The sequence below is a fragment of the Diachasmimorpha longicaudata genome, chromosome 15 (genome assembly GCF_034640455.1).
Source record: "Diachasmimorpha longicaudata isolate KC_UGA_2023 chromosome 15, iyDiaLong2, whole genome shotgun sequence".
Classification (NCBI taxonomy): Eukaryota; Metazoa; Arthropoda; class Insecta; order Hymenoptera; family Braconidae; genus Diachasmimorpha; species Diachasmimorpha longicaudata.
In genome coordinates, this window is record NC_087239.1 from 5,427,012 (window position 1) to 5,453,097 (window position 26,086).

General features: G+C 38.3%; 1 protein-coding gene and 1 long non-coding RNA gene across 11 annotated transcripts in view; one reads left to right on the forward strand and one right to left on the reverse strand.

Moving 5' to 3' along the window:
- Positions 1-26,086, forward strand: part of LOC135169692 (zinc finger protein 608-like) — a 55,001-nt gene that overhangs the window by 16,851 nt on the left and 12,064 nt on the right. For 9 of the 10 annotated variants that reach the window (XM_064134910.1, XM_064134914.1, XM_064134915.1 and 6 more), the window contains one exon: positions 14,377-16,488. In XM_064134910.1, the coding sequence (XP_063990980.1) occupies positions 14,932-16,488 (1,557 nt within the window). In that variant the 5' untranslated portion in view covers positions 14,377-14,931. Of the gene's footprint in view, positions 1-5,554; positions 5,761-14,376; positions 16,489-26,086 lie in introns of those variants that run through there. The other variant, XM_064134913.1, reaches the window with a different exon arrangement.
- On the reverse strand, positions 22,040-23,431 carry LOC135169725 (uncharacterized). Its single transcript, XR_010300246.1, has 2 exons — positions 22,889-23,431; positions 22,040-22,777 (listed from the first exon to the last, which is right to left on the reverse strand). It is a non-coding gene; the product is annotated as an uncharacterized LOC135169725 (long non-coding RNA).

Below are 26,086 nucleotides of genomic sequence, written 5' to 3' on the forward strand. Positions count from 1 at the left end.
ATATTTACGTATACATCTGTACTTTAAGCTCAAATGCTGAATGCACACATGTATATTGGTATTTTCCTATGGCGGTGCAGCTGCCATCCAGACGATCGACTGAGCTTCTAGAGAGCTAGGGAGAACTAAGCTATAGCTATTGGATGTATCTCAGCTTTCTGCAAATGGATTTCGAGCATGAGAGCTTTTCTCGTTACTGAAACGTCGACTTTGATATGCCGAAAGGCGTTGAATATCCACGATATATTGGTGAACGAATAGATTGTAAAAAAAAGAAGTAAAATTTCTGTTCTTAATTCTTTGAAGCTTTAAAAAATATTCAGGCCAAATGCCGAGAGCTTTCGTTAATTGTTTTTCCACTTCCTTAAGGTGATGATGACATTAAAAAAAATTCCCAGTGGAATTTTTAGTCCACACGAATACATTCAACGATTATCCATAGAATTCGAAATTTAGTGCTGAGCTTTAACGATTCTCATGATTTGAAACGAGTGTTTCAGTCGTTTTTTTTAGTGAGTAGATGTCCAAGTCGTTAAAAATGAAGTGCGATTCACAGTGGAGAGAATAAAACTTAAAAAGTCCCATCGACGAACAGTCGAATTGTAGAGATCGTTTGAATTTTCCCGTTGGAACTTTCTCATTTCATCTCCTCACTCTATCGATCTTTTTTTTTAATATTCAACTTTTTACACATTATCAGCTGTTAGCGATGACTTTGTAACGTTCACCGAGGCGTGAGTAATGCTCTCCCCCTCGATCGAAATGAAGAGGAAGGACTAGTAAATCGTCAAGTTTTTTTTTTCCTCCATTTTTTGTCACCAGCGGTATCTGGCTTTTTTTTTTCTTTTTACAATCGAATATTTCCTTTCATGAGGAGAAGACATCTTTCCAATATATTTTCCCCCTCCCGGTGACCCCGAGGCTAATTGGGTTTAGCGCTTGCTCGTAATGAATTGCCTGATAAAAATTAATGAGCGTTGGATGCTCTTGGTCGTGTTAAAATTCTGGTTTAACAGAGCTTGGCGTGGCTTGTGTGGAATGAGAAAAATGAAAATCAATGCTTGGGAAAAAGGGGGGAGAAAGAAAGGAGGAGAGATTTAATGCAGAGAAATGTTTCTGTTGTTGGCAAGAATTCCTGACATCTACGGGAATATGATTTTACCCGGGAGAATTTACGACTAGCAGTTTTATTTCGAAAATGCGTGGGCGGTACCACTGTTTATATACGATATTATTTATTTAATGCTGATGGATATCGACGATGTACGTCTTTCCCTATCATTCCAGACTTGAAAATAATTTTTAAAACAAATTTTTTGTTTTTCTTACATGCAATAGTATAATCATTGATCTGACAAAATAGTTTCACAGCTTAAAACGAATGATTTTAGGAGAAAATAATTTTAAAACTCATGTTAACAGGGCTACCGTTTCCCACTTAACTCGACCATAAAAGTCAATTCGTGTTTTCCCATCGCACGTTTGATCGACCGATGAGGCAATACCATCAAATTATTCAAAACACTGATGTATTTGTAAACTGAAGAAATAGAATGAACCTCAAAGTCAACCTCAGGACCTACAAATATTGTGAATACATGAGTCGTTGGCCCGAAAAATTTTTGCCGAGTTGAGTCCAACGAGCGGTTGAAAAACCGGTATTTTGCGTAGCCCGTGCGCGCGCACATGTCCGTGATCCCTTACCGAGCTTCCACTTTATAGTTTTTATTTTTCTCTCCCTTTTGCCTGGTGTCGACCTCGTGTCCACAAACTGCACATAAATCTTCTTTATACCGATATGGAAGCGATGGAAATAGTGGAATAGTTGCAAACTGCTGGTGGGGGGAAAGGTTTTTACTTTTTTATTTTTTTTTTTCAATGAAGTGAGGCATTCAGCCGTGGATGCTCGATTGAATTCCTTTAATAGGCATTTTACACCCCACTGCTCATCGTGATTGCCCGGAAATGTCTCATCACTCGCTCCGATAATTACACCTCAATTATGTATTGCTGGGGATTTATGTGAACAAATATCTTCATCGGGGGGTTTAGGTGGGGTTACGTCCTAAGACGATACCTAAGCGTTACTTGATTTATCGAATTCTCGTGAGTTATTATCCTTCTGATATCGATAGATTGTTGTAATGACGAAAAATCAGTAATCGAAAATCGATTTTTCACGATAGCTTAGTTGATATTCTTGATATTCATTGTTTTTTAATCACAAAATGAGTCATTTAAAATTTTCAAGTACTACGGAGAAAACAAAACCCCAAATTTTATTTTAAAAAATTAATAGACGACGTCGATGTAAATAATTCTTATGGTTCTCTCCTTTCGTCGGGTATATTCGATTAAACTACCGAGGCAAGTCACGATTTTTATCCTCAAAGCCAACAATTTAATAACAAAGTCTCTTATTATTGGGCATCGTATAGGTCTCGTGAAAAATTAGTACTTTGTAATGCTCAGATCACGTGTCATTCGAGGCCAGATTACCAGTGCCGCGTGTCACTCGCAACGGAAGCAGCTTCACGCAATATACTCGGCCTCATTGTGGTGGTAATGGTGACGGGATAGGTTCGTTTAAGGTCACGCAATTAGCCGGGAGGGCAACTTGAATTTCCCCTCCTTCCCTCTAGTGAATTCTCAAAGGATTTCTTCGTGAACGTTAACTAAAATCCATTTTATTTGGTTTTCTTTATCCCCACGGACCCTTCCCTTTTCACTCTATAAGTGACGTTATTCTCTCACTCACAAATCACTTTTGTTCCGAATACATTGGTTTTTATGGCCCACTCAGGCATTTTCAGACGATATTACAAAGAATTTCATTTATATAAAAACAATGTGATGAAGTGCGTGCACTAAATTGCTCACGGGGAGTGGCTTTGACCGCACTATAGCCTCAGTAATATTTAATCGCCTAATTTATCAATTAAATTGCGTGAATTACACGAATAATAGTTTTTTTAATGCTCCTATTTTATATAAATAATGATAAATCTTCCAGCCATCGGAAAGTCTTCCATTATTTTTTAATCGTTTCATTAATCTTCCTCGAAGAGCTAACTTTCTAATTTTTAAAAATATTTCCATCTGCAATAACGACGTAGATATTCACATCTACAGTTTAAATAATAAAATCATCATAAAACACCTTCGAACTTGAGCCCAAACTCAAACAACAAATCTATAAAACCATAAACACCATAAAACCATTTCAGTGGTGGAAAAAAAAAATAGCTGAAGTACTTGAATACCCTCAAATAGCCAGTGAATAAACTTTAAACTTGTGCACATACTCTACAACAGCAAGTTGTAGATTCCATACAACCACTGACAAGTCGTATTAGTGCCTCCATAAATTATCATTTGTAGTTCGATATGCTTGCGTTCAAGTGGCGTAGTCCAATTATTCAGCATTATCGTGGGCATGGTTCTTTGCACTATATATTCATCGCTTCGATCAACTACTAGTGCTCAACATCTTATAGTTGAAGGGGTAAATACATGAATTTTTCAAGCTAATAATTCTATATTCAGTAGAATGGATAAATAAAAAAAAATTATGATGATAATTAAAACTCTAGAGGGTAAAACGTGGAGTGAAATGACAATAAATCACCTTTTAGGTCAAGTTTTGTTGGACAGATTGGATTTGGGAGGGTAAATTTTGGGATAAAACTAACCTCCGTCCCTCGTTTCACCCCCTGGAGGGATAATTTTAACGTAAAATTTATTTTCGTGGAGAAAATAACGCTTGGAAATAGTTTATTCATTATTAGGATATACAGAGGGATAGTTCGGAAAGTGAAATTACTCAGCCATCTACCCCTCTGTTCCTTTCATCCTTCCACCCTTTCAGTCTAGTCATCCCTTTGTTGGGGGAGTTTTCCCAGAATTAATGTAACTCGATATTCTGTCAATAGCATTTAATTATGCATTTAACATGGATTCGATACGTGTTTTCCACACTTCATATGTATGTAAACACACGCGAATATTTTCAGTACAACATGTGTCGATGAATGCATACAATCATTAATAATTGAGTGAGCTGACTATGAGGCATTGGAGTCAATGTTAAAAACGACTTCGTACTCATCACTGTTGCTGCATAAATTATCCATCAATTGATAAACTCAAGTGATCTTTCTGATAATCATCAATTAAATGTCAATTGCAGTCGAGTAAATTAACATTTACTCGGTTATCGTATAATCTGTTTATTTCTTTTGAGATTCTCGGAGCTGTTTACTAAATGGTTTGATTTTTCGTTCTTGTTATTGTGAATTTTTAATTTTGCAAAATTGCATTGAGGACTAGTAAAATTATTATTTAAATTGAAATATGAATCCGAAATTTCCAATGGGATCCTGATGTTTTAAAAAAAACTCCAATCAATTGTATGCAGATGTATCGAATGTTGATTTCATCACATCTAAAAATATCTCATTTTTTTTAAATTGAAAATTTCCCCGAATTGACCTGAGAAATTCAGATAAAAAAAAAATTTCTATCACTCCACATTTATCGGCGCTTGCTCTGTGAAATCGGTTTACAAGCGTGGGACAAAGGAAATGTCCGTTTTGTACGAACCGATCGTATATACGTATATAATTCCCCACACGACATATATAGTAATGCAAAAGCCGAGCAGAATGGAACAAGAAGAAAGACGCGTTTGGCTGGCCACCAAGCTGCCCCGAAATATTATAGCAATTTGGCGTTGAGTGCCCGAGCTGTGATGGTCGCATTAGCTGAAGAGAGAGAGAGAGAGAGAGAGAAAGACAGAAAAAGAGAGAGAAAGAAAGGTTCATCGATCGTGTTTTATCGCACGGATATGGGAACGTACCCGTGTTCAGCTGGATTGTTATAGTGTGACCATGTTTTCTCTTTTCTCAGTCTCTCTTTTTTTTTTTTCTTCTCCAGTTAGTTTTATCTTTGTCTCACTCGTTGGTTTCTACATTCACCCGATCGATGCCTTCCATGTGCTCCTGCGCCTACCGCCTCGACGAACACACACACAGAGGTATAAAATCGACAATTTCGAGAGATAGAATTCTCGTGACTTGTCGTGCTTTTCGATTTTATTAACTGTGGATCGATTTTCGTTTGAAACTTCGATTATACCAGTTATTTTTCCCTTTTCCGGTCATCAATATTTTGTTATTAATTAATCGGTTGTAATTGTTATCGGCTGAAAGGGGAACACGAATGACAAGAGTGACAACAATGTCCCGTTTTATCAGCTGTTCAATCTTTATATTTCAACGGATGATTTGTCGCGGTTATAATTTTTACAGAGACTGAAATATTATATTAATACGTAATCTTTTATCTCATCAACATAATTCTGTATTAAGTTTATCATTTATTCGTAATTGCTGATCGTCATTGACTCGCGTAATTACGAATATTTTAATTAATGATTAAAATGACTGGGAAGTTTGTAATGCCCACATCGGCCTTCTCAATTACTTGAATCGATCTTTATCATTAGTATTCCACTTCCTCGGTTGCACTCGCACGTCACAAATCATCGTGATGCGTAACTTCGAGTTCAATTTATCATCAGTACTGTGGAACGAGAGATAACTCGTTTATTCGTTCGATTATTAACTGACGATTGTCCCAGCAAATTTTGTATCGTTCTTGCGCCATCAATTCGGTAGAAAATGTGGTTAATTGTGTTATATGTTTATTTATCAAATACAGTTGCATGAAGTTTTACGTCTTACAGAGACTTATCAACAGGTAACAAGATGCCTCTTTATCTCGTTTCCGTCGTAGAATGTATTGATAATTTCTTTTCAAATATTTGAGAGACAGGAATACCTGTGTCAACCAGGGAGTAATAAATATTTGTATTTTTTTTTTCTTCTCATGAAAATGTTGGTTCAGATAGAAATAACGATAATCAAGCAGATGTTGCGTAACATTTTTTAATATTTGTGGGAGCTCTCACTAGCGGTTTCACAAAATTTTCCTAAACTCTGCTTCTAACATTCTCCATTTTGTTTAAAATTTTCTCCAAGTTATTGTCCATTGTTGCTCAACGTCGAAATGAAACACCGGAAGATTTCCGGTCATTGAAAAGTTAATTGCCAAGAAGAATCTCAAACTTTTTTTTTTTTCTTTAAAGCGATAAAAACATCGCGCATTGTCTTACTTTCAATGCTCAATTTCCATGTAATTGGTGCGTTTAACAGAACGAAAAATAGAAGTCATTGTTTTCAACATACAGATGTAAAAAAGATGCTCGAAAAATGTCAAACATAATCACTATTTCTCTCGTCTCTTTTTTTTTTTTTCCTCTGTCAATAGTAGCCGATTATACGACCATGATTTATACGTCCTTGTCCCGATTTCTAAGTTTTCTTTCCACCGCAAGTCATGCATTTTACTCAAATATCATACTAATAATAATATTATCCTGGAATCGATAATAATTTTAATAATTGTAAAAACACTGAAACATTTGAATGTCAAGCAAATATTCATCTAGAAGTGAGTGATGATTATAGAAGATCTGGTTTCACAACTACAATCTATTTTACACTCCCACATGTACAATTATAAGACACCGAAGTGCCGAACAACTACAAGATAATTCGTTCGATAAGGAGTTGTCATTAAGTCATTTTTCCACTTGAAGAAAAATTATTCGACAAGTTAACCTATTTTGCTTATCACAAAATGAAAAAAAAAAATGTCGATTAGGAAGGCCAATACTATTTTCATTATTCATACGGATATTCATCCATCTTTTTTGCGTAGTTTGTCTTATTTTCACGTCCCCTCCCCCCCCCTCTTCCCTCCACCCTGCTGATAGTCCATGCGCTATCTTTATTTTTTTTCAATACAACATTGCGAGAGTGTTATCTCGTGCTTTTAATCCTTGTGATACCATAGGCATATTTGATATGTCATGTGGAGCATAATATAATTATTTATTATGATGATACAACTTGTAAAATATTCCTTATGATCTTAATTAACTTGAGCTGAATTTACTAATTTTTCCGTTATCTCCAAAATGAGAATAAATTCATTACGCTGGTATGACTGATTAGGGAGATATTCAAAGTCGAAAAAACTTCAGACGGAAATGTTATTACATGTTGTTTCAATTGTGATAATTGATAAATCAATATCAATTGAAGGGAGTCTATCCATTACATCATCAACAAACTTTAATAAAGTAAATACGTCTTCTCTTATCCTCGATAATTGTAGATCAGCGGCGGAAAATTTCCCAGTATTCATTTTCACGATATTTTCGTGTCATCAATTCGATGTTATCAAATTTGACTGCATATATAATAATGAATAATTATGAATCATCAGTTTAATTGGATATTTATCCCATCGTTAAGAGACATTAATAGTGTGAGGTCTACTTAAATCTTCAATAATTCTAGATCGACCCAGTAAAATTCCGTAAGTGCCTTTTCATTTCAATGACATTTTCATATGCTTGAAAATGAGTTCAGCCTCATTAAAATCGCATCAGTCTTTCAGGAGACATTGAAAATGAAAAATTCTTTCTCAAACAGATGTTATCGTATAACTTCATTTAGAATAAGACACGGGGGGTGTTTGTTTGAGGATTACACCATTAACAAATATTAATATTCTCAACGATTGGGTCCTCTATGATCTTCAATGATCTCTTCATCATTTCCTCTCTTTCCATCATTTCATAGTAAAAAAAAAAATGAAGAGAGACCCATCGGAGTCGCCCCATTTGTTCAGTAATTATTTGCCGATAAAAATACTTCATCAACCAGACGTTATCAACCGTTGTTTCATTTAAACCGACGAATAAATCAACTCGATCAACTTGATTGTAACAAGCATATCCATTACTTTATTAACAAACATTAAATTGCCCAGGGTTACGCAGTTAACACATGCTAAAAAATGTAGTCACGGTTGTTATGCAAATATCCAATAGAATGTATGATTAGCAATCATTAATTTAGCACCTTCAGCTAGATTACAATGACCACCACGAGCTTTGCAAATTCTCTACTTCCGCGAAATGTTAAAAGAGCAATAACGAGTTACCAAGACACTCAACATTTTTATTTATACCTAAAATTCAATTAATAAACACCACTGGTTGTTGAACTGCTAGCCAATAAAGTGTTGACACATCGTTTATTTTCATTCACTCAATCGTACGTGTATTACAGTGTGACATGCCTCGAGGGCTCTGCAAAGTGGAACACGAGAAGAAAAAAAAAAAAAGTACGTGCGGGGGGGAATTGTTTAAATGGTTTCACTGGAATATCTATTCTGTGTCATTTATCCTTTTCGTGGAACAACCCCACGATTATTTTCCGATATTTTTTCATATAATGACACACAGAGAGATCAACAAATCAATTACACGCTGTGCTGAAACCCCTCAGCATCGAAAGCATGTAATTAGCCGTTCGTAAACGACTTTGAAAGATATTTGAAAAAACAACGGGTATCCCTTTATTAAAAAATTCAGTGGAACGTTTTTTGGAACGAATATATTATATATTTGTATATTATCTTACTTTATTTATTGTATTCAATTTTACTACTTAATAATAGAGAAGACTATTCTCACGCCCACACGGAGAGAAAAAAATTCTTGATAAATTATGTTACTGTTCCGTAATTTGTCAGTCAAAATAATATTCGGTAAAAATTACGGAACAGTTACGGATTTTTTTGGTGAACTTCTGTAATTTTGTATCGAATATATTTTTGACTGGTGAATTACGGAATAGGCACGTAATTTTTCAAGAATTTTTCTCTCCGTCCAAAGATCGTGACACGTCATGTTTTAATAAAAATAAAGTAGGTAAAATGCTTCTTCTTCACATCTCAAACGATCAACGAATTCGTTATATCATCCGAAAATCTTCCACAATCTGCTCTTCACCATAACTCCCCGGAGAATTCTATCCACACACCCACATTGATTTCATCCCAGTAATGGTTCACAAATACAAGTAAATGTTGTAGTCAGGTTGAAACATACTCACAACCCAAAGGATATTCTATCCACGATTCACGCTTGCGCACTTATGCACTGCACGTCTACGTACGTATAAATATTTATGCTTCCACTGGCAAGTAAGCGACGTTATACACGAAGCCACGTACACTTTCCTCCTATAGGTATTATTTATTTATCCGTATGTGTTTCTATGTACATACGCCCAGCCTCCATCCACCTGAAATATTACGCAGAAAGCATCAAGATGCGCGGAATAACTTGAATAAGTAGAATGAATGGTAGTTTCATTATTCTTGGGATTCCCGAAAGGTCGATAATACGACACGTTCTGTGATGTATCTGGTACGGGATATGAATAAAAAATAAATGGGGTAGGAATTAGCAGCGAAGCGGTAAACATTTTAAATAAGCTGTTATAAACTGGGAAGAATTTTCATAAATTACGTAGAATCCAGAGGTGATGGCGATATTTTCATGATAACCTTTTTTGGAGAGCCAATGTTAAGCTACAAAAAAGGTCATATTCAACATTTTGGTATCTGCCTTAGATTACAAGTTATGTTACAAGTTATGAACGATTGGCGAATTGAAATTTTACGTGGATGTGTGAAAACATTGAAAACTTTTTTTAAATTCTTCAGAAGCTCGAAAATGAGAGCGAATCGATTAACATGTCATGTATATGACACATTAAAAAATGCATCAACTCCGTTGGAGGAAATTTAAAAAAAGAAATACAAAATAAATAAATAAAGAAAAAATTTATTTTGGGATTAATGCAGGCTCTCCATCACTGGATACATCACCCGATAAGTTAGCGTGCTTCGTGCTACATGAAACTGTTCATGTAGAGGTACCAAAAGATATAGCTCTGGTGTTATACGTGGTGGATCGGAGGCACGATACCAATTATGAGCAACGCTTGAGTTGGGATGGCCTACAGCACGTATATAGAAGAGAGTGGGTATGGTTCCTGCATGTCGTTGGTGTAGCACGAGCCGGTTACGTATACTTCGAAATAATACACATCGCGTCAACCCCCTCTAAGCCTACTTAAGTGGCTGACAAGTACTTCCGGCAGACGTACGTTAAGCTCTCGTTACCATTTCCTTTTTGATTATGGTGGTGAGTGTGATCTCGGATGAATTCTGGTGGAGGCACTGATGATAATCATTCAACGAGCCCTTGTTGATGATTATTCATAATTGTTCGGTTATAAAAAAATTATTGACAATATTTACAGTGGTGTCCATCTTTAGCTGTTTAAATCGATCTCCTCTGTTACCACTTGGCTTATAAATTCGAGTTTATTTGTTTTTATTGGCCAACGGCCACTTGTACGATGTCACACGCTTCACATGCTCTTTCCCAATGAATCGTACATCAGGGAGAGGACAGACCTAGTTACAGTAGGTTCATTCAAGCCATGACCCTTGGCCTCAACTGGGCAAACTAACTGAGACACTAAAACCCCACTCAAACCTAATTTGTAACTATTTCCGGGATAGTGCGCTAGACAGTTTTTCGCTGTTGTTTCAAGATTGATTGGCTAGTTCGCTCCTTCTCACTCTAATGCCTGTCAATTACAATGTCAATTAGTCATTTCCGTTGGTGCTGGATCATTCACAACAGTTGTAATGAAAATAGCATGACTAGACTGGTGAATGGTAATTCGTTGATTAGAAGAATAGATATGTTGGATATTTGATCATTCAGACTTGTGGTTGGTCAGATGTATTGAGATGGTTGGATTGGCCGGTGGTTGGTGAACTGGCATTAGACATTCTTGACTATCCACGACTACTCAATTATTCAAACAACCGGGCAAACTCCATCTCTAACCCTCACTGTCCTCCAACCAGACTGCTCAACCGAGACAGGTGTGATGGAATATCAAGTTGACATAATTTCTACTCGATTCAATGCACTAACGATTCACGGATTTCCGTTTCTCTGTACAGTTATGAGCCATTCAAGACAGGGAATGGTGAATTGAAAATGTCGACTGGTGCGTTAGGCCGATGGTGTATAGTTACATTTAGGGTTATTATGGGGTAATGGATATTCAATATTTTAGGGCACTGTCTGGTGTGCTGTCTGTTCAATATTGATGAGACTTTTTTTTATTGTTGTGACGTAAATAACTGCGATTCAAGTTCAAGAATTATATTCTCTATCGGGTCGGGCCAGAAAAATTGTTTAAAAATTAAACAATTAATTTAATCTGTCAGTGAAGATAGTATTCAGTAAAAATTGAAGAACAAATCCGCCTTTTTTCTGAATGTTCGGAATTTTTTCCGAAAATAGTTTTGTAATTTTGCCTGTCAATTTACGGAACAGGAAATTAATTTTTAAATAATTTTTAACTCCGTGCGCAGAAATAAAAAAAATTGTTGACCCATTGAATTCACATCTGTTTCACATAAAATTATTAAGTCACTTGTTCACCCAAAATTTCAATGTTCATTTATCTCTGTAAATGTAGAACACAAAATTCCACGTTATTTCCTCATACCATCGCCTCATTGACAGCCCCCCTCCTCCCCTCCCTTCTGATCCATACTTTCCCTCATCACAATACCTCTCCTGTAATTCAAACTATATCCGCCACCAGATGTGAAATACCACCTGAGCAAATTTGCGTGCACTGTATGAAACTCAGGGCTTCTCATATCACATTGTAACCCCCCTGGTACATGCACACATTGTTCCATACTCACACCCCATACACGTACATCATTCACCATAACACGAGGAATATGCACATTGTAAATGGTCTAGCAATTTCCCTGCTTGCGTATATAATCGCTCTTAAATTACTTCAATTTCACAATGGTACATTTCAATTCCCGCTATGTTCGCATGTTAAATTGATACAAAACTTCATCAACAACAGTACAAACTCAGTTTCACGTGACCAAGGTACATCGTCCATAACATCAATTGATTCAACCACTCCCCCGTACCCCAAAAACCCCTCAATCTTAAGAAAAAAAAAAAAAAAAAAAAAATCGAAAGCCTCTGAAATGGGAGCAACCAACCGCGACCCAATCCCCGCACATAATCGTTTTGGAATGATTCTAAGAGGGTCATGATTTGCAAGTCCTTCAATTGTGCAACGGCCTGTGTTATGGGTACTACACACTCTAACACATGAACAAGGGGGGGGGCAGGGGGGCGCACCCACAAACGAGTGAAAAAGAGGAAGAAGGGAAGGGGGAGTGGGTCCCCTGTCGTATGGATGAGTGAACCCATGCTGCAGAGTAGCATCTGCTACATCGTGACTTTTGGGGTCGTGATAGGACTATTGGTCTTGATATATGTGTGTGCGCCAGTGTGAATACATTTGCACATGCTCATACAAGTGTACAGAAGAACGAAAATACAATGGGATTGGGGCGTAAAAGGGATATTGGTGTGGAATCACATAAGGGAGGCATTCAGCCTGTGGGCATATGGCATACGACCAGAGGTTTTATTACATTCAGGCACGAACGTGTGGAAGTGAGACAAACAAGTTGAAGGAGGACATCGACTGAATGGAGAGAGAAAAAAAAAACAAGTAACCTGCCTCTCTCTTTTTATTCTCCCTCCCCCCCGGGCGAGGGGGAGAGGGGAGGAGAGGGAGACGAGTAATTCCTGTAGTTTTCATCACGTATCGTCCCTCTGAATAAATACTGTATTTCCACTTACATTTGTGTATTACTTCTTCGGTGGTAGTTGCCGAGGGTCGCCTGGTAACCTACCACCAATGCTTCAACCATTCTCTCCTGTTACCGTTCTCTACCCAACTCTTAGCACTACTGTGGAGTGATTTAAATCACTTCCCAACTGGGGAAATACCGTATCTTCCTGCATCAGTGGTACAACCGCTGTAACATCTCAGCTTTCCTTTTGTGACAGTTTCAATCTCACGAGTCTAGTGATTCGTTTCTTTCCTGTTTCCATGTGTCTCAAGGAGAAATAGAAAAATTGTTGTTTTTTTATGGATTATAAATTTGGAAAATACAGACTTTGTCCAGATTATAAATTTTTCCAGGAAAATGAACTTATATTTTCAGGCATTGAGCAGGAAAAGTGATATTATCCTACCGTGTATGGATAATGTGACAATAAAATTAAAATTATATTATGTTGAATTACATATTGCCAGTGATTTCAAAATAGTGCTTTCACCACCGTAAAAATGCTTCCGTGTTGTATGCGGTGAGGGATTCGTGTAGTTTCTCTCGATGTAGCTACATTCACTATTTTCTCTCTTCATTTACGTTAACATCGGGGTCTTTGATATCACCGGCTGGGGACAACAGTTGTAAATTACCAGTGACAATATTATGCTCAAACACCCATTGACCGTGTATTGTTTATAATTCACAGACACCACACCTTGGATTCAACACGATGAAAGTCGTACACATGTTGGGGATTTACACTGTTCATTAGACAGCATTAAAGCATTCCAGTTTAATTCGTGATAATTTGTCATTTTTGAGAATAGTACGAGGAGAAATTTGGAATAAAATTTACTGTTTCTCTGGTAAAGAATTTTGTTGTATGGCATCAAAAAATAGGACGATTTAAAATCCAATTAGATTGTATAATACAATGTATCGTCTATTTGAAGCTCACAGCAGAGACTTTTTGTTTCCGCACGTGTGCCATTTGTCATTCAACATTATTTTCGTCACAAAACATTCACCAATTGAAATTGAATCGAGCACATCGACTTTTGGCTCGAACAAAGAAACGTGACACACGAAGGTGATGACGGATACCAATAATCGTGTGGAACAAGCCAACTTGAGTTTCTCAGAAGATAATAGTGTGCCAAAAGTTGTTGACAAAGTATTAGTATAAAGGAAAATGAGAACACATGGTTTTAAAAATTGATTAAAATCAAATTAACGTTTGATTGGACAATTTCACGATATTCCATCGAATAGAATAGTCGATTTTTCGCCCGAATAAATAGGGAATCATGATCTAGTCTTCGGAAAAGCTATCGGATGCCACTCCACCCGGCTAAACAAGATGAAACGGTACATTTAGAAATTGACTAAGAATGAGACAGGGGTATGAACGAAGTACCTAGATATAGATAATGAAACAGAAATATTCTATCTCTCTCGTTGCATCGCCTGTGTTTTGGATTGTCGCCAAAATGCTGCCGGTAAAATTAATCGTTCTCTGACACGAATTCCTACCCAAGTGGGAATACCAATTTGTTGGCAAGGCGTATAGAGAGCACAGAGATGAAGCTCTCTCCCTCATCACCAATTCATACCCCAATAAGATTAATGAACACGAAAAGCTATTTCTCATTTTCTGTTACGAATCAACTGACCAGTTGTTCTGTCTTTATGTTGTAGAATTGGACCAATGCCGGAGGTGCTTGTAACCGTGGAACTGAGAGAGGAGTATCCTGGAGATAGTTGGCTGTCCAACAAGCCAGGATTGATACGAGTGATTACGTATGTGATGACGAGTTGGTGATTGTGGCTGTGATATTGAGAGATGATTATTGGAAATGCGTTTGTCGAAAATAGGGAGTGATATGTGGTGAAACAAGCGGTGAATTGTGAAGACGTGAAAGGATCGAAGGGGGAATTCAGAGAGATTATAAACGAAGATAGAGAGGGAGAGAGAGGGAGAGAGGAAAGAGTGGGAGAGTTGAAAAAAGAAAGAAAAGGCGATAGAGATCTCGAGTGTGGAGTAGAAATAGTGGAGCGAGTGGTAGCGGAAACGAGGTGTACAAGGGTGTGTAGAAATAGGTGATAAGTGATGTGTTCGATGGACGAGGAGCGTCTTGTGGGTGGTGGTCGGGGTTCAAGCGCTTTAACCATCGGATCCTATACGGGATCGGCGAGTAAAGGCGTCGAGTCGGTGGCAAGGCTGGCGGGCGCCGGGGAAACGGTTCCAAGGGCATGGCGACCACGCCAATAGGCGGTCGCCTCCCTAATTCAAACCGCAAAGGAATATCGCCGTGCACGGCGATACCAGCAACACCGACAAGTGTCGGTGATAAGAGCGGTAACAGCTGTAATAATCACACTGTTCAAAATAAATGTGAGCGTAAAAATAATCGTGATTGTGGTAATTATCAGGAACAAATTAGAAAATCGAGTTTTGATAAGTCAGCGACGTGTCGTGAGGTGAAAAAAATAAGCACAGTGGCTGCTAACGCCGGGGAAACGGACACGGCCGCGTCAAATGCGACCAATAACTTCGAGTACGACGACAATGAATGGGACATTGGCATAGGCGATCTTATAATCGACCTTGATGCTGATATAGAGAAGACGAGGGACGAGAAATTGAGCTCGGGAAACGGGATGGCTTCAACGCCTGCCTCGGCACCAACAGCCACAACAAATCAGAATCATCAGGTACAGCAGAATTCAACGACTGGACAGAATTCATCATCGTCAACAATAATTTCAAGTGGTAACGGTCAGTCAGCCTCTTTATCGTTGTCGTGCTCGTCGTCCACCACCGCGTTACCGTCCTGCGGTGTTAATTCATCATCAGTTAATACAACAAATTCCGTTAATTCGGCTAATACTAGTGGTAATACAACAACAGCCAGTAATACAAATAATACTTCAACGGGCAACGGTCCAACTGGTAAGCAACAACCCGGCGCGGTTAACGCGGTACACACGAACGCCGGAAATCCCGGCAAAATGGCTGTTGAACATTCGGCCACTGTTGACAAGGGCCTCAAAATGAAGATAAAACGCACTAAACCAGGTACAAAAACCAGCGAGGCTAAACACGAAATTGTCAAGTCCAATGAGATTAATGGTACATCATCATCCCAAGACGGTACTGGCAATTCTTCATCATCAAATTCATCATCATCATCGTCAACATCATCGACATCATCCTCATCGTCGACATCATCCCAAAATTCAATTGCCGAAGTAACGAGCAATAATTCCTCATCATCATCCAACAAATCCAAGCCCCATTCACCAGCATCAGCGGCATCTGGCCCACAGGCCTCATCAACGGCTGGCTCAAAACGTGGCTCAAGTGGCCATCGTAGGGACAAAGCCCGGGATAAACACGAAAAACAACCACAAAGTAATCACGGACCTCAGCAAACTAAACCCGAGATGAATGGTACAGCGAGACCAGTATCGCAAAATCAAAATTCAACTGGTGCTGCTGCACAATCTCAAGGACCAACTCCTGCTGCAACAGCACCACAACAGACCCAAGGCCCACCACCAAGCTCGAGAACGGGTTTTCCGGTGGCACAGGGCGCTGGGCCACCTGCAACAAGTGCAGCAGCCCCTTGTCCACCACCGAGTCCAGCATCAGCTACAGCTGCTGGCTCTGCTGCTAAGCCGGAACAGACTAAAGTTGCTGCTGTACCTGGACCAACACTCAATACAACTGTGGATGAGGCCATGGATACGGCCGCCTGTAGTCCACCACCAGCAAAAAAATTAAAAACTTCGAGTACTGAGCCAAAGGTAAGCGTCAATAACATCTATCGTGGATTTAAATTGTTGAAATTTCAAGGTAAATATCTTGAGATTTACAACAAATTATTTACATGAAAATTTCATTGGTTTGGTTATTTATAAATCCGTCAATGTTATGGAATAATTCCTTTGGAATTTTTGAGAGAGGGAAAATTAAATTGAAGGTGACGTCTAGGTTTCACGATCGGTAAAAAAAATCCAAATAGTCATGGATAATTCAAATAGATTTGCTACTTAAATTTCAAACAATTTCTTACAGTGAACCGTATCATCAATTTGTATTTATGTATGTAGGACCTTCGAGTCATTTTATCTCGCCTTGGCACACATCACTCTTTCTTTCATTGTCGTTATAATACTTGTAGACACGATCTTAAGAATTCAACCACACAATTTGTGTTTCATCGAGTCTCTCGTTGATGAAGAAACTGGGTAACCATAGTTTTACCCATAATATCAACCCATTTGGCCACCAATTGGCTGGTTTATCGTAAATCAAGAATTTTCCTAATGAGTTTAATTGCTTCTAACGAGAGAGATTTCAACTTGTCCTGTCTGTTCTTGGCATATTCACTCGAGTTCAGAAACACTAATTACTAATCGTGACTTTATACCCACATACCGGTGGGTTAAATCAATGCACCAGTTGCTGTTAAAACATACTGTCTTACAAATTACCTTGACAACAATCTTTCTTCAAAGCACTATCATTCAAATTGCTTTATCCTACACAACTAATCATCCTGATCGTACAAATTGCGCGAAATTATTCCCTCATTTCATACCAATTTACCATTATTTCTCCGGATAATTGTCTTCTGTAAGTTCCACCGCGGACTTACAAATGCCTTAAAAATTACGAATTAATTCCTGTAATTCCGTAATGAAAATTTGCTTTTTTTTTTTCCAAGGGCCAATACGTCACTCAATTACCCCTTCCACAAATATCAAAATATTTTCCACCCGACAATTGACCAACTCCAGTATCAAAAACCCTTGAAAACACGATTAATCATGAGTAAACATTGTCGAGTGTCATAACCCATCGTTGAAACACCCAACGTACACGAATTCAATAATTTTTATTATTCCAATCGATTACCCCCTCGGTTTTCACTGCTAATATTTTGAATATATCCCCGAGAAGTTGAATGATATACATACTGGTAAACCACCGGGTGGAGTTGATTGGCCGCTCGATGACGAGGGAGAGTCGTACGAGCCCTAGGTAGATACCCTGATAGAGAAAACGGGTGATAGTAAAACTGCTTGTGCTTGTCTGGGTACAATTTAATTCCCACACACTGACTGGGTGACGTGTGTGCACACAGCCTATAATGCTGCGGGTAAAATTGGGGGGGGGGGGCAGAGAGGGGGGAGGGGTGGTGGCTAGGGGGGACTGGAGGAGGAGGAGTGAAAAGGCAGTCAAAATGGGGTTGGAAAAGGGGGGTGAGTAGGGAGAAGAGAGAATGGAAAGCCGTCGGGGTCTCTCGTACATGGCAGGGCAGGGGCTTGAAATCAATACTCTGCGGTCTCCGCCCCCGCGAATACACGGATGAATACACGTACAAACACCCTTCAGCTGGTGCAGACGTAGTAGTGCAGAGTAGTTGGATGGCGCCAGGGTAGGTTTCGTTACTCCACGTATTTTCCCTCCCTTTACCCGGTACTTTCCACTTCAACTCATTCTGCACAGCATCATCGGGAATGCCCCTGGAGCTTTTTATATTCGTAGCTTTTCCTTTTTTTTTTTCACCCTCTGTCTGTTGATTTCAATGTCTCTTCTCTCGATGAAATTGACAAATTCTTGGATTATCAATGGTTTTGCGGGTTATGAGAATACGAGTGTGTGATGTTATCGATGGAATTGAATTGGGGTACGGTGGGTTGGGGCGATGCCAATTAACTGCGGTCCGACCAACAATGGATTCTCGTGCATTCGTCAAAAGTGATTTCAGAATACGTTTGGGGATAATGGGACGATACCTTCAAAGTAGTGGAGCCTCAATACACCGGAATATTCGAGTTATGTTTAACTTTCGTTTCGATGATTGGAAATCGATTGACAACAATCCAATGAAGTGATTAGATTTTTTCCGATGATTGTGGGGGTGGTAGACGAGGGGGAGGTATTTTCGGAGGGCTGACGTTATCGTTCGGTCATTTTTCATAAGGGAAAATTAAGGGATTGTAACATTTTCAGTATTTTCACTATTTTTGGATGAAATTTGTCACGGGGAGGTGGGGGAAAATGTTGGGGGTTGGGGGTGTATTAATTCCCCTAAAAAGTGCGGCCACGTAAAATGAAAATGATGAATACAAGGAAATGACAGATGTACTATTATATCTCCCACCGGAGGGTCGAAATACGACGTCGGTCGATTACAGTAATTAAGCGGCTGCTCTAATTAAAACGACAATCCAAGAGCTCTGCCAACTCTCCGTTTCCGTAAGAAAAGAACCAGTTGAAACGACGAGACTCAGGGAAAATGAGGGAACAAACGACGAAAAATCAATTTTTTTTATTTTCTGAATTGTAAAATGATACTTTTACACCCCATTCATATCTTACTGGGGGGAAATGGACGTAGGGTATTGTCGTTGCGTGTACAGGAGAAGTTTGCGTGAGACCATTCTTTGATCACTGATGCACGCCATCACCGCTGATAAACATCGCACTTCAGCGACTTGCACGAGAGGTATATTCACAAAAGCAATTCGGGAGTAAGGAAAGAATAAATAGAACAATCGGATGAAAAAATCAACGGTTAATGCCGTTTGTAAAATGACTGGAGAAAGTTATACTCCGATTTTTTACAAATTAATTAATTATTGAAATTCATCTCTTCCATTTAATCTGGAAAAAGAAGGGAAATTTGATGTGAAATCTCTTCGAATTTTTGTTGTATTGAATCAATTGATTTGTTGACTAAATATTTCCACTAAAACTTGATTAGTTTATGTCTTCCGGGTAAATTCCTTACGAACAATTATGGCCCTGGTCTTATCGAGTGAATGTGGGTGATTAGCTCATGTCTTTGTCCAATGAAAATTTATAATGTTCGGGAAGACATGATGATGTCCTTTGAATAAATTTTTAGTGGACAATTATTGTTATTTCTATGCAATATTTCTCTCGGCTTTTGCAGAATTTATTGTCCTAGAATATTCAGAAAATGTATAATACACACGTCGACACTTGGCATTTCTCTCAGTTCTCTTTATCCATCGCTTCTTCGTTATACCCGAGAAATGGATATAGTTAGAGCACCTTTTATCTGGCCGCCAAGTGCCTCTGGCGCAGGTAATTAGCGTGGCGGTTTGAACGATTAACGAGGAGAGGCCGCAGGCACTCTTGGGAGGCTCTCCCCATATACCTCTACCTGTGGTGTAAAAACTTGGTACTATTTTTCATCACTTTTTTTTTTTTTCTTTTTCACCCTCTCCTCCTTGCGGTGTGAATTTCGTTGAATGAAACTTACTTTGAGATAAGAGATTTAATTGTATCCACTTTTTTCCTTGAATTTTTTTTTTCTCTGCTCTCATCGTTCGGGGGAAAATAATTTGCTATTCAGCAAGTCAATGGCATCTGTATTCAGTTTTGTTTTTATTAAATATCGGCTTGAACAAAAGCAGCCGTATAAGATGGGGGATTATTACATGCACGACTTGGCAAGGGAACATCGATTTTTCATAGTTAACACGCAAGCCTCAGCCTGAAAGTGTCCGGCTCGTTTGTTTAATTTTCTCACCGATCCAATCAGTGAGGTTTGAATGCCAGTACTCGGGGTATTTATCACCTTGTTATTAACGGAATTTCCAGGTTTCGTTTGAGTTCTCACGTTCAGGCACATTAGAGGCGCCTGGGGAGTTATTAAATACGAATCAATGAATTCTTCATGAGGTAAATTACATTTGTATTTTTTGGTCGTGAAATTACATTAGAATTTTTCGAAATTATGAAACAATTCTCGGAAACAGGAGCGGGAGGGGAGAAATATACCATAAAAATTCCCTATAATTTTTATGAATTTTTTCCTCAACTACATTTCGCCCTGAATTGGCTGAAAATATAGGTAATTTTTCTCGGGTATTTCTACCTGCAGAATCGAATATCTATAACCTCGATAAATAATCCTGAATCCCTTCTAATAAAAAAAAAGTCGACTGGTGCTGCATAGCATTCCTGAAGGACACAAATTTCCCTCGTCAATAACAAAAAAAAAAAATTCAATAAAATATGCAGTCTGACAATCGATGAAACAAATATGATCCGTTCACCCCGTGCATCATGTTCTTGTGAAACTGAACAATCTATAAATGCTACAGATGCATTGGCTTTGTTGTTACGCTTGTTGAATTCACGGATACGTTTTGCTGGCAGATGGCGCAGCTCAGTGAATCAATATTCCTCGTTGGTACACGTTGACTGGTTGGATACTCTCTACACCACTGTATATATGGATGAAATATACAATTGTATTTCACTTTAAAATCAAATTCACCTGGACAGATACGTAATACCATTAAAGTTGACGCTCGTAAATGCATTCAAAACGCAAACTCAAACACATGTACATCAAAATGAACAGCCACTTTGGTGTGTTTGTCGTCGACTGTGGGCAATGCTCATTTGAATTTCAATGTGAAAATATCCATTAGCCGATGAAGTACAGGGAGATAATGTTCTAGAGGAGCTGAAGATTCGGGAAGTCATGAATTGATAAGAGAATTTCGAAAGCATCAGATTATGTGAATAGAAAAATTTGAAAATACTTTATCATTCTTGACGTATCTGTCTTATTTTTATTGAGGTCTAGGGGCTGAGAGACACAATCGAGCTATCACTCTCATTATTCGTTCTTTCATTGTGAGTGAATGGACACTCCACGTCTTGGATGAAGAAAAAACAAATTGAAACAGACAAATATGAATTTTTGGCTGAAATAGCTCGAGGAAAAAAAATTAATGTCTGTAATATTTTCCAACCAATTTTTACTCGTGGCTGAAATGAGGTGAATATAGATTCATTAAAAAATTCATTTCCACGGCAGTTAATAATTTATGTACCTCATATGAGCATGTAACACAATCTAAATTACGTAATACTAGCCACCGACAATTTAACGATCCAGAAATAAACTCTCGGTGCTTATAATGTCACAAAGTTTATTTGTAACGATTGATATGTCCGTTTATAAACTGTCTGTGACTGGTGTATTAAACGAACGATGTGTTTATTTATACAAATCGCACGTTAAATTGTCATTATTTGGATCAATGACAGCATCGATATCGATTCGAAGATATCTCCATTTCAGTTGTGGTTTATTTAATAGCCCCAACGGGAGGATCGATTTTCATGAATTAAGAATGAGAAGTGAAATCAATGTTCTCTCTGATTTTCAATTGAAATGTTAATTGAAAATTCTCATCGGTGTGAGTGAATCAATTGCTTGGGTAAATGGTAGTTTTTATTGCAGGAAGCTGTGATGATGGTTTATTATGATGAGATTATGACAATAAGAGCATAGAAATTGCTGGGATGAGATTTATTACGATACAGAGAGAGAAATTGAGTGGTTAAAATTCGCGAGAACTGAAATAGATTTTGCAAATATTTTTTCTTTCACCCATTCGGGATGAAAATGTTGGGGAGAAGTAAATAAAAGCTCTCGCGTTGTGATAAAGCGTCGGCGCAACATCAAAATGGATTCAGATAGATCCAGGGAGACGCCATTGAACCCTTGTTTCCTCACTCACACAAGTATCATCACCAATGTCCAAGTATTTTCTACAACTCGTGGGTACTTTGGTGAGGATACAGTTGAGAATGCGTGCCACTGCCACCTGCATTTTATTGCTTCCATTAAAGTTGATTGCTGTAATGCCTTCTCGGGTAACAAAGACGAGTCTTCATGATGACCTTGTTTTTAGTTTCATTTGTGTTTTGCCTCTCAATATTTTTTTTATTTTTCTCACTGGTTGACGATGGTGGAATTGTTGCGATTGCACGGTAATTGTTGAGTAAACTTTGCCGACACTTTTTACGAATCACTGGGAATATAAGGATAATCAATAGTTACGTTTATTTTCATTCGATCGTAACTAGATATCGTGCTGAGAGAAATATTGACATAATATCAGAAAACTAATTTGTTGCTGGTGATATCTCAACTCCTGGGGATAAAATCATTGGGATTAATTCGTCGTTGGAGCACGATACACTTGGTGATAAAGTAGTAATTTAAATTCTCCCAGTGGATGATTCCAATTGCTAAAAATAATTAAATAATTAGATATTTTCTGAGCAGTCGATTTTTCACTCACTCAGAGGGAGATAATTTTGTCTCATTAGTCAATTGAAATGGAGTAGAACAATTCGTACATGAGTGAATGTCTTATAAGGTATTCCTCCCACTTCTCCCCAACATAGTTCACATGATGGATTAATACTAGTGGATTATTTCCTCAAGCAATGTCGTCAGAAAGCCACCAGGTCTTTCTCTCGCTTCAGTCGTCATCTCCGCCCTCTCATTCTTCTACTTCTCTTTCTCGACTCAATCGCTTTTTCTTCTCGTGTTGCTACCACACCGTCGTACACTTCTACGTGATGGATTAACTGTGCGAGCCAACAGCTGTTACATCCCTGGCCAGTATTTGATATGTGTGTGAATGTGTTGGACGTTGCAAAAGCCATCTCCAAAGGCACTTTGGAGAGATCATTCGGTGGGCCACAGCTGCCTCTAAAACCGGTCTCTCATTATTTTTGGATAAAATCATGTCAGATTGAATTTTTTGATGATCTAGGAACTCTATCAATCGGTGATGCGAGCAACTCTTCCTGTCGTTTGATGAATATGAAAAATTATCACGAATTAAATCTGTCAACTGTGCGGTGGATGCGGAGAGCTGCAACGTGATTGCACGTAACGCGGCAACCGGAGAACTGTAATTGGTTCGTAATTAGCGAAGCCAGATATGCTATTTCTATTTCCTCTTGCCGTTATACCTCGATGGGGGGAAAAAAAAAAGAAGATGGATACCAACCGCTAAACCGGATTTAAGAGCCATTTCAATGCTCCGGGGTAAGCGGTTTAGGGGATTTTTTATTTATTTTTTTTTGGGGTTTGTCAGCGGTCACGAATTTAATAATTTCGAGGAGGCGAGATGCAAATGTTGATTCTCTGCTTTATTCATTATCATTTCATTAACTTAAATATGGATAATGAAAATTTATTTTCGTAATTCATGGTATCGGAAAATAATAACACTTATGAATGTAAACAGGAAGAAATCGAATAAAGCTCTCCACCAACAATATAAGTCAAAGGCGTAGTTTACATACCACGGGTACAGTGTTACTTGCTAACTATCACCGACGTACATAATTTACCGTGAGTAACGCTGGATCGTTGTATGTACTCGGTGGTTCGGGCAAAGCTCCATGCATATATTCATGAGAATGGCCGAGTAACATGGCTGCCGAGAGGTCTTCTCCTTTCCTCTCTCTTGTGAGTACTCCCTTCGATACCGTGGGCTCTTTACCACTCAATGCCCTCTCTTTTTATCCAATGCCCATCGTCTTCAGCGTGACTCTCTCTATCTGGTTTAACTTGTATATCTGCCACCCGTACTCTCGTCCAAAACAACGATCCCAATCGCTGTTACGGGTGGGGGAGCACTGAATATTTCCTCTACAATGCTCATGAATCGGGTAATTATTTCGGGATTCAATCAAATAAGTTAAAAAAAAAATTATTTCGTCTCTCAGAATTCCGGAAAATTTCCTCTTGAAATTCCGGTTCTGCCAAATGCGCAAAAACTATATTTTCTCCAATAATTCCACTGACTCAATTTCCTCGTCCATATTTCGTCGTTCCTTTCCGGTTAATTTATCCAAATTTTGTTTATCTCCGTTCGCACGAATTCTCGTGAACAAAAAATTTTAAAAAATCAACCAGAGATAATTATTTGGAAGCACCGAAGAACCGGATCTCCTCGCGGAGTCAAATATCTGGTCAAAGGCGGAGGGAAACGGCATTCCATGTGCTCAGGGTTTTTCTCTCTCTCCCCCCCGGTTGCTTGCTTTCGTGGATATGCACCAAAGCGCGCACAGTGCAGCAGCTGCTGCCTTCACAGTGGTGAAAAAGAAAAATAAATATAGAAAAGAATACACTCAAAGGAGCCGGTTGGACAATGCCTGGCCTACGTGACGTGCACACTCATAACTCACGATGAACCAGTGAAAAAAAAAATTTATTTATTTGTTATTGATCTCTGTTCATGTGGATTGCGTAATTGATTGATTTCGCGGGATTTGGAAACATTCGTTTTAAATGGCAATAAATAAAACAGTTAAGCAGACACAAATGCGGACAATTAATGTCCACGTATTAAAATAAAATTGCGCACGAGAGAGAGAGTGATGGAGAGAGGGGATGGGGGATGGGGAGAGGGTAGCGAAAAAAGGCAATGTGGATTCAAAAGAGTAAAAACTACCGCATATCGTAAAATGATCGTAAATGACGAATAAAAATGAGTCGCAGGGGAGTTTGAGACGAGTGACTGGTGTGTATGGTATATTGCAAGTGTGTGGTGGTGTATGAGTTGTTCTAACGATCCAACCGACGGCTAAAAATGACGAGAAGTTGTAAAAATCGATAAACTACTATTGAAAGCCCAGTATTTGCCGGCTTATAAATTTTTAACATCAGTGTAAAAATCAGTATAAACCGAGGCATAAATTCCGTCGTCAAACGAAAACCTTACGAAATCGTGACTTTTTGCTTCGCTGTTGTTTTTGATAGTAAAAAGAAAAATATGGTACGAGGGCACACCTACACTCGTGAAAGAGTCGTTAAAGTGTACAGAACGCACATAATGTTGGGAGTTGGGTACGGATAGGTACTGGAGAATATACTTTGTTAGAAATAGCTCAGTGATATTTATGGGTGATTTTTGATGATTTTTAGTTCACTTTTATCGAGGATTTTAATGGAATTTGAAGGATTTTTGTGATTGCGGATTTAAAAATTTTATAAGAAAATCCAGGAGAGGTTTAAATATCGCTTCAATTATTCCAGGACTATCTCGGATAATTCAGGTAAATTTCACCTTGAATTCTGGATTCCCAATATGTTTTTTCAATTCCCGGGAATTTTAAAAGTTTAAAAAAATCGTACGGTAAACCACGCGATGTAAATATTCATTTTCAGTTAAAATTTCATGTAAATTATGGATTTTTCTCCTTTTTTACTGCTGAAAAATTTAACAGTGTACGTCTTGTTTAAATCACCAGGTTTTATCGCAACATTTATCTACCAAATTCCCCACACCTGACACAACCGCTGTGTTTCGTGAATCTCGCGAGATGTCTCGGCAATGTTTTTCTCATATTTTTCATTTATTTTCTCGTCTTCATCTTTTCACCGTCAGGCCTTGTCCTCCTTTCGCTCAAATTACTCGGTATCTCATTTTAAAATTCTGTTTACCAGAATGAAAAATTATCCGCGTTGTGGGAGGGGGATGTGCGGTGAATTATTATTTTTTTTTCGGTTATCTAGTGTGTGGAGAAACATTTGTT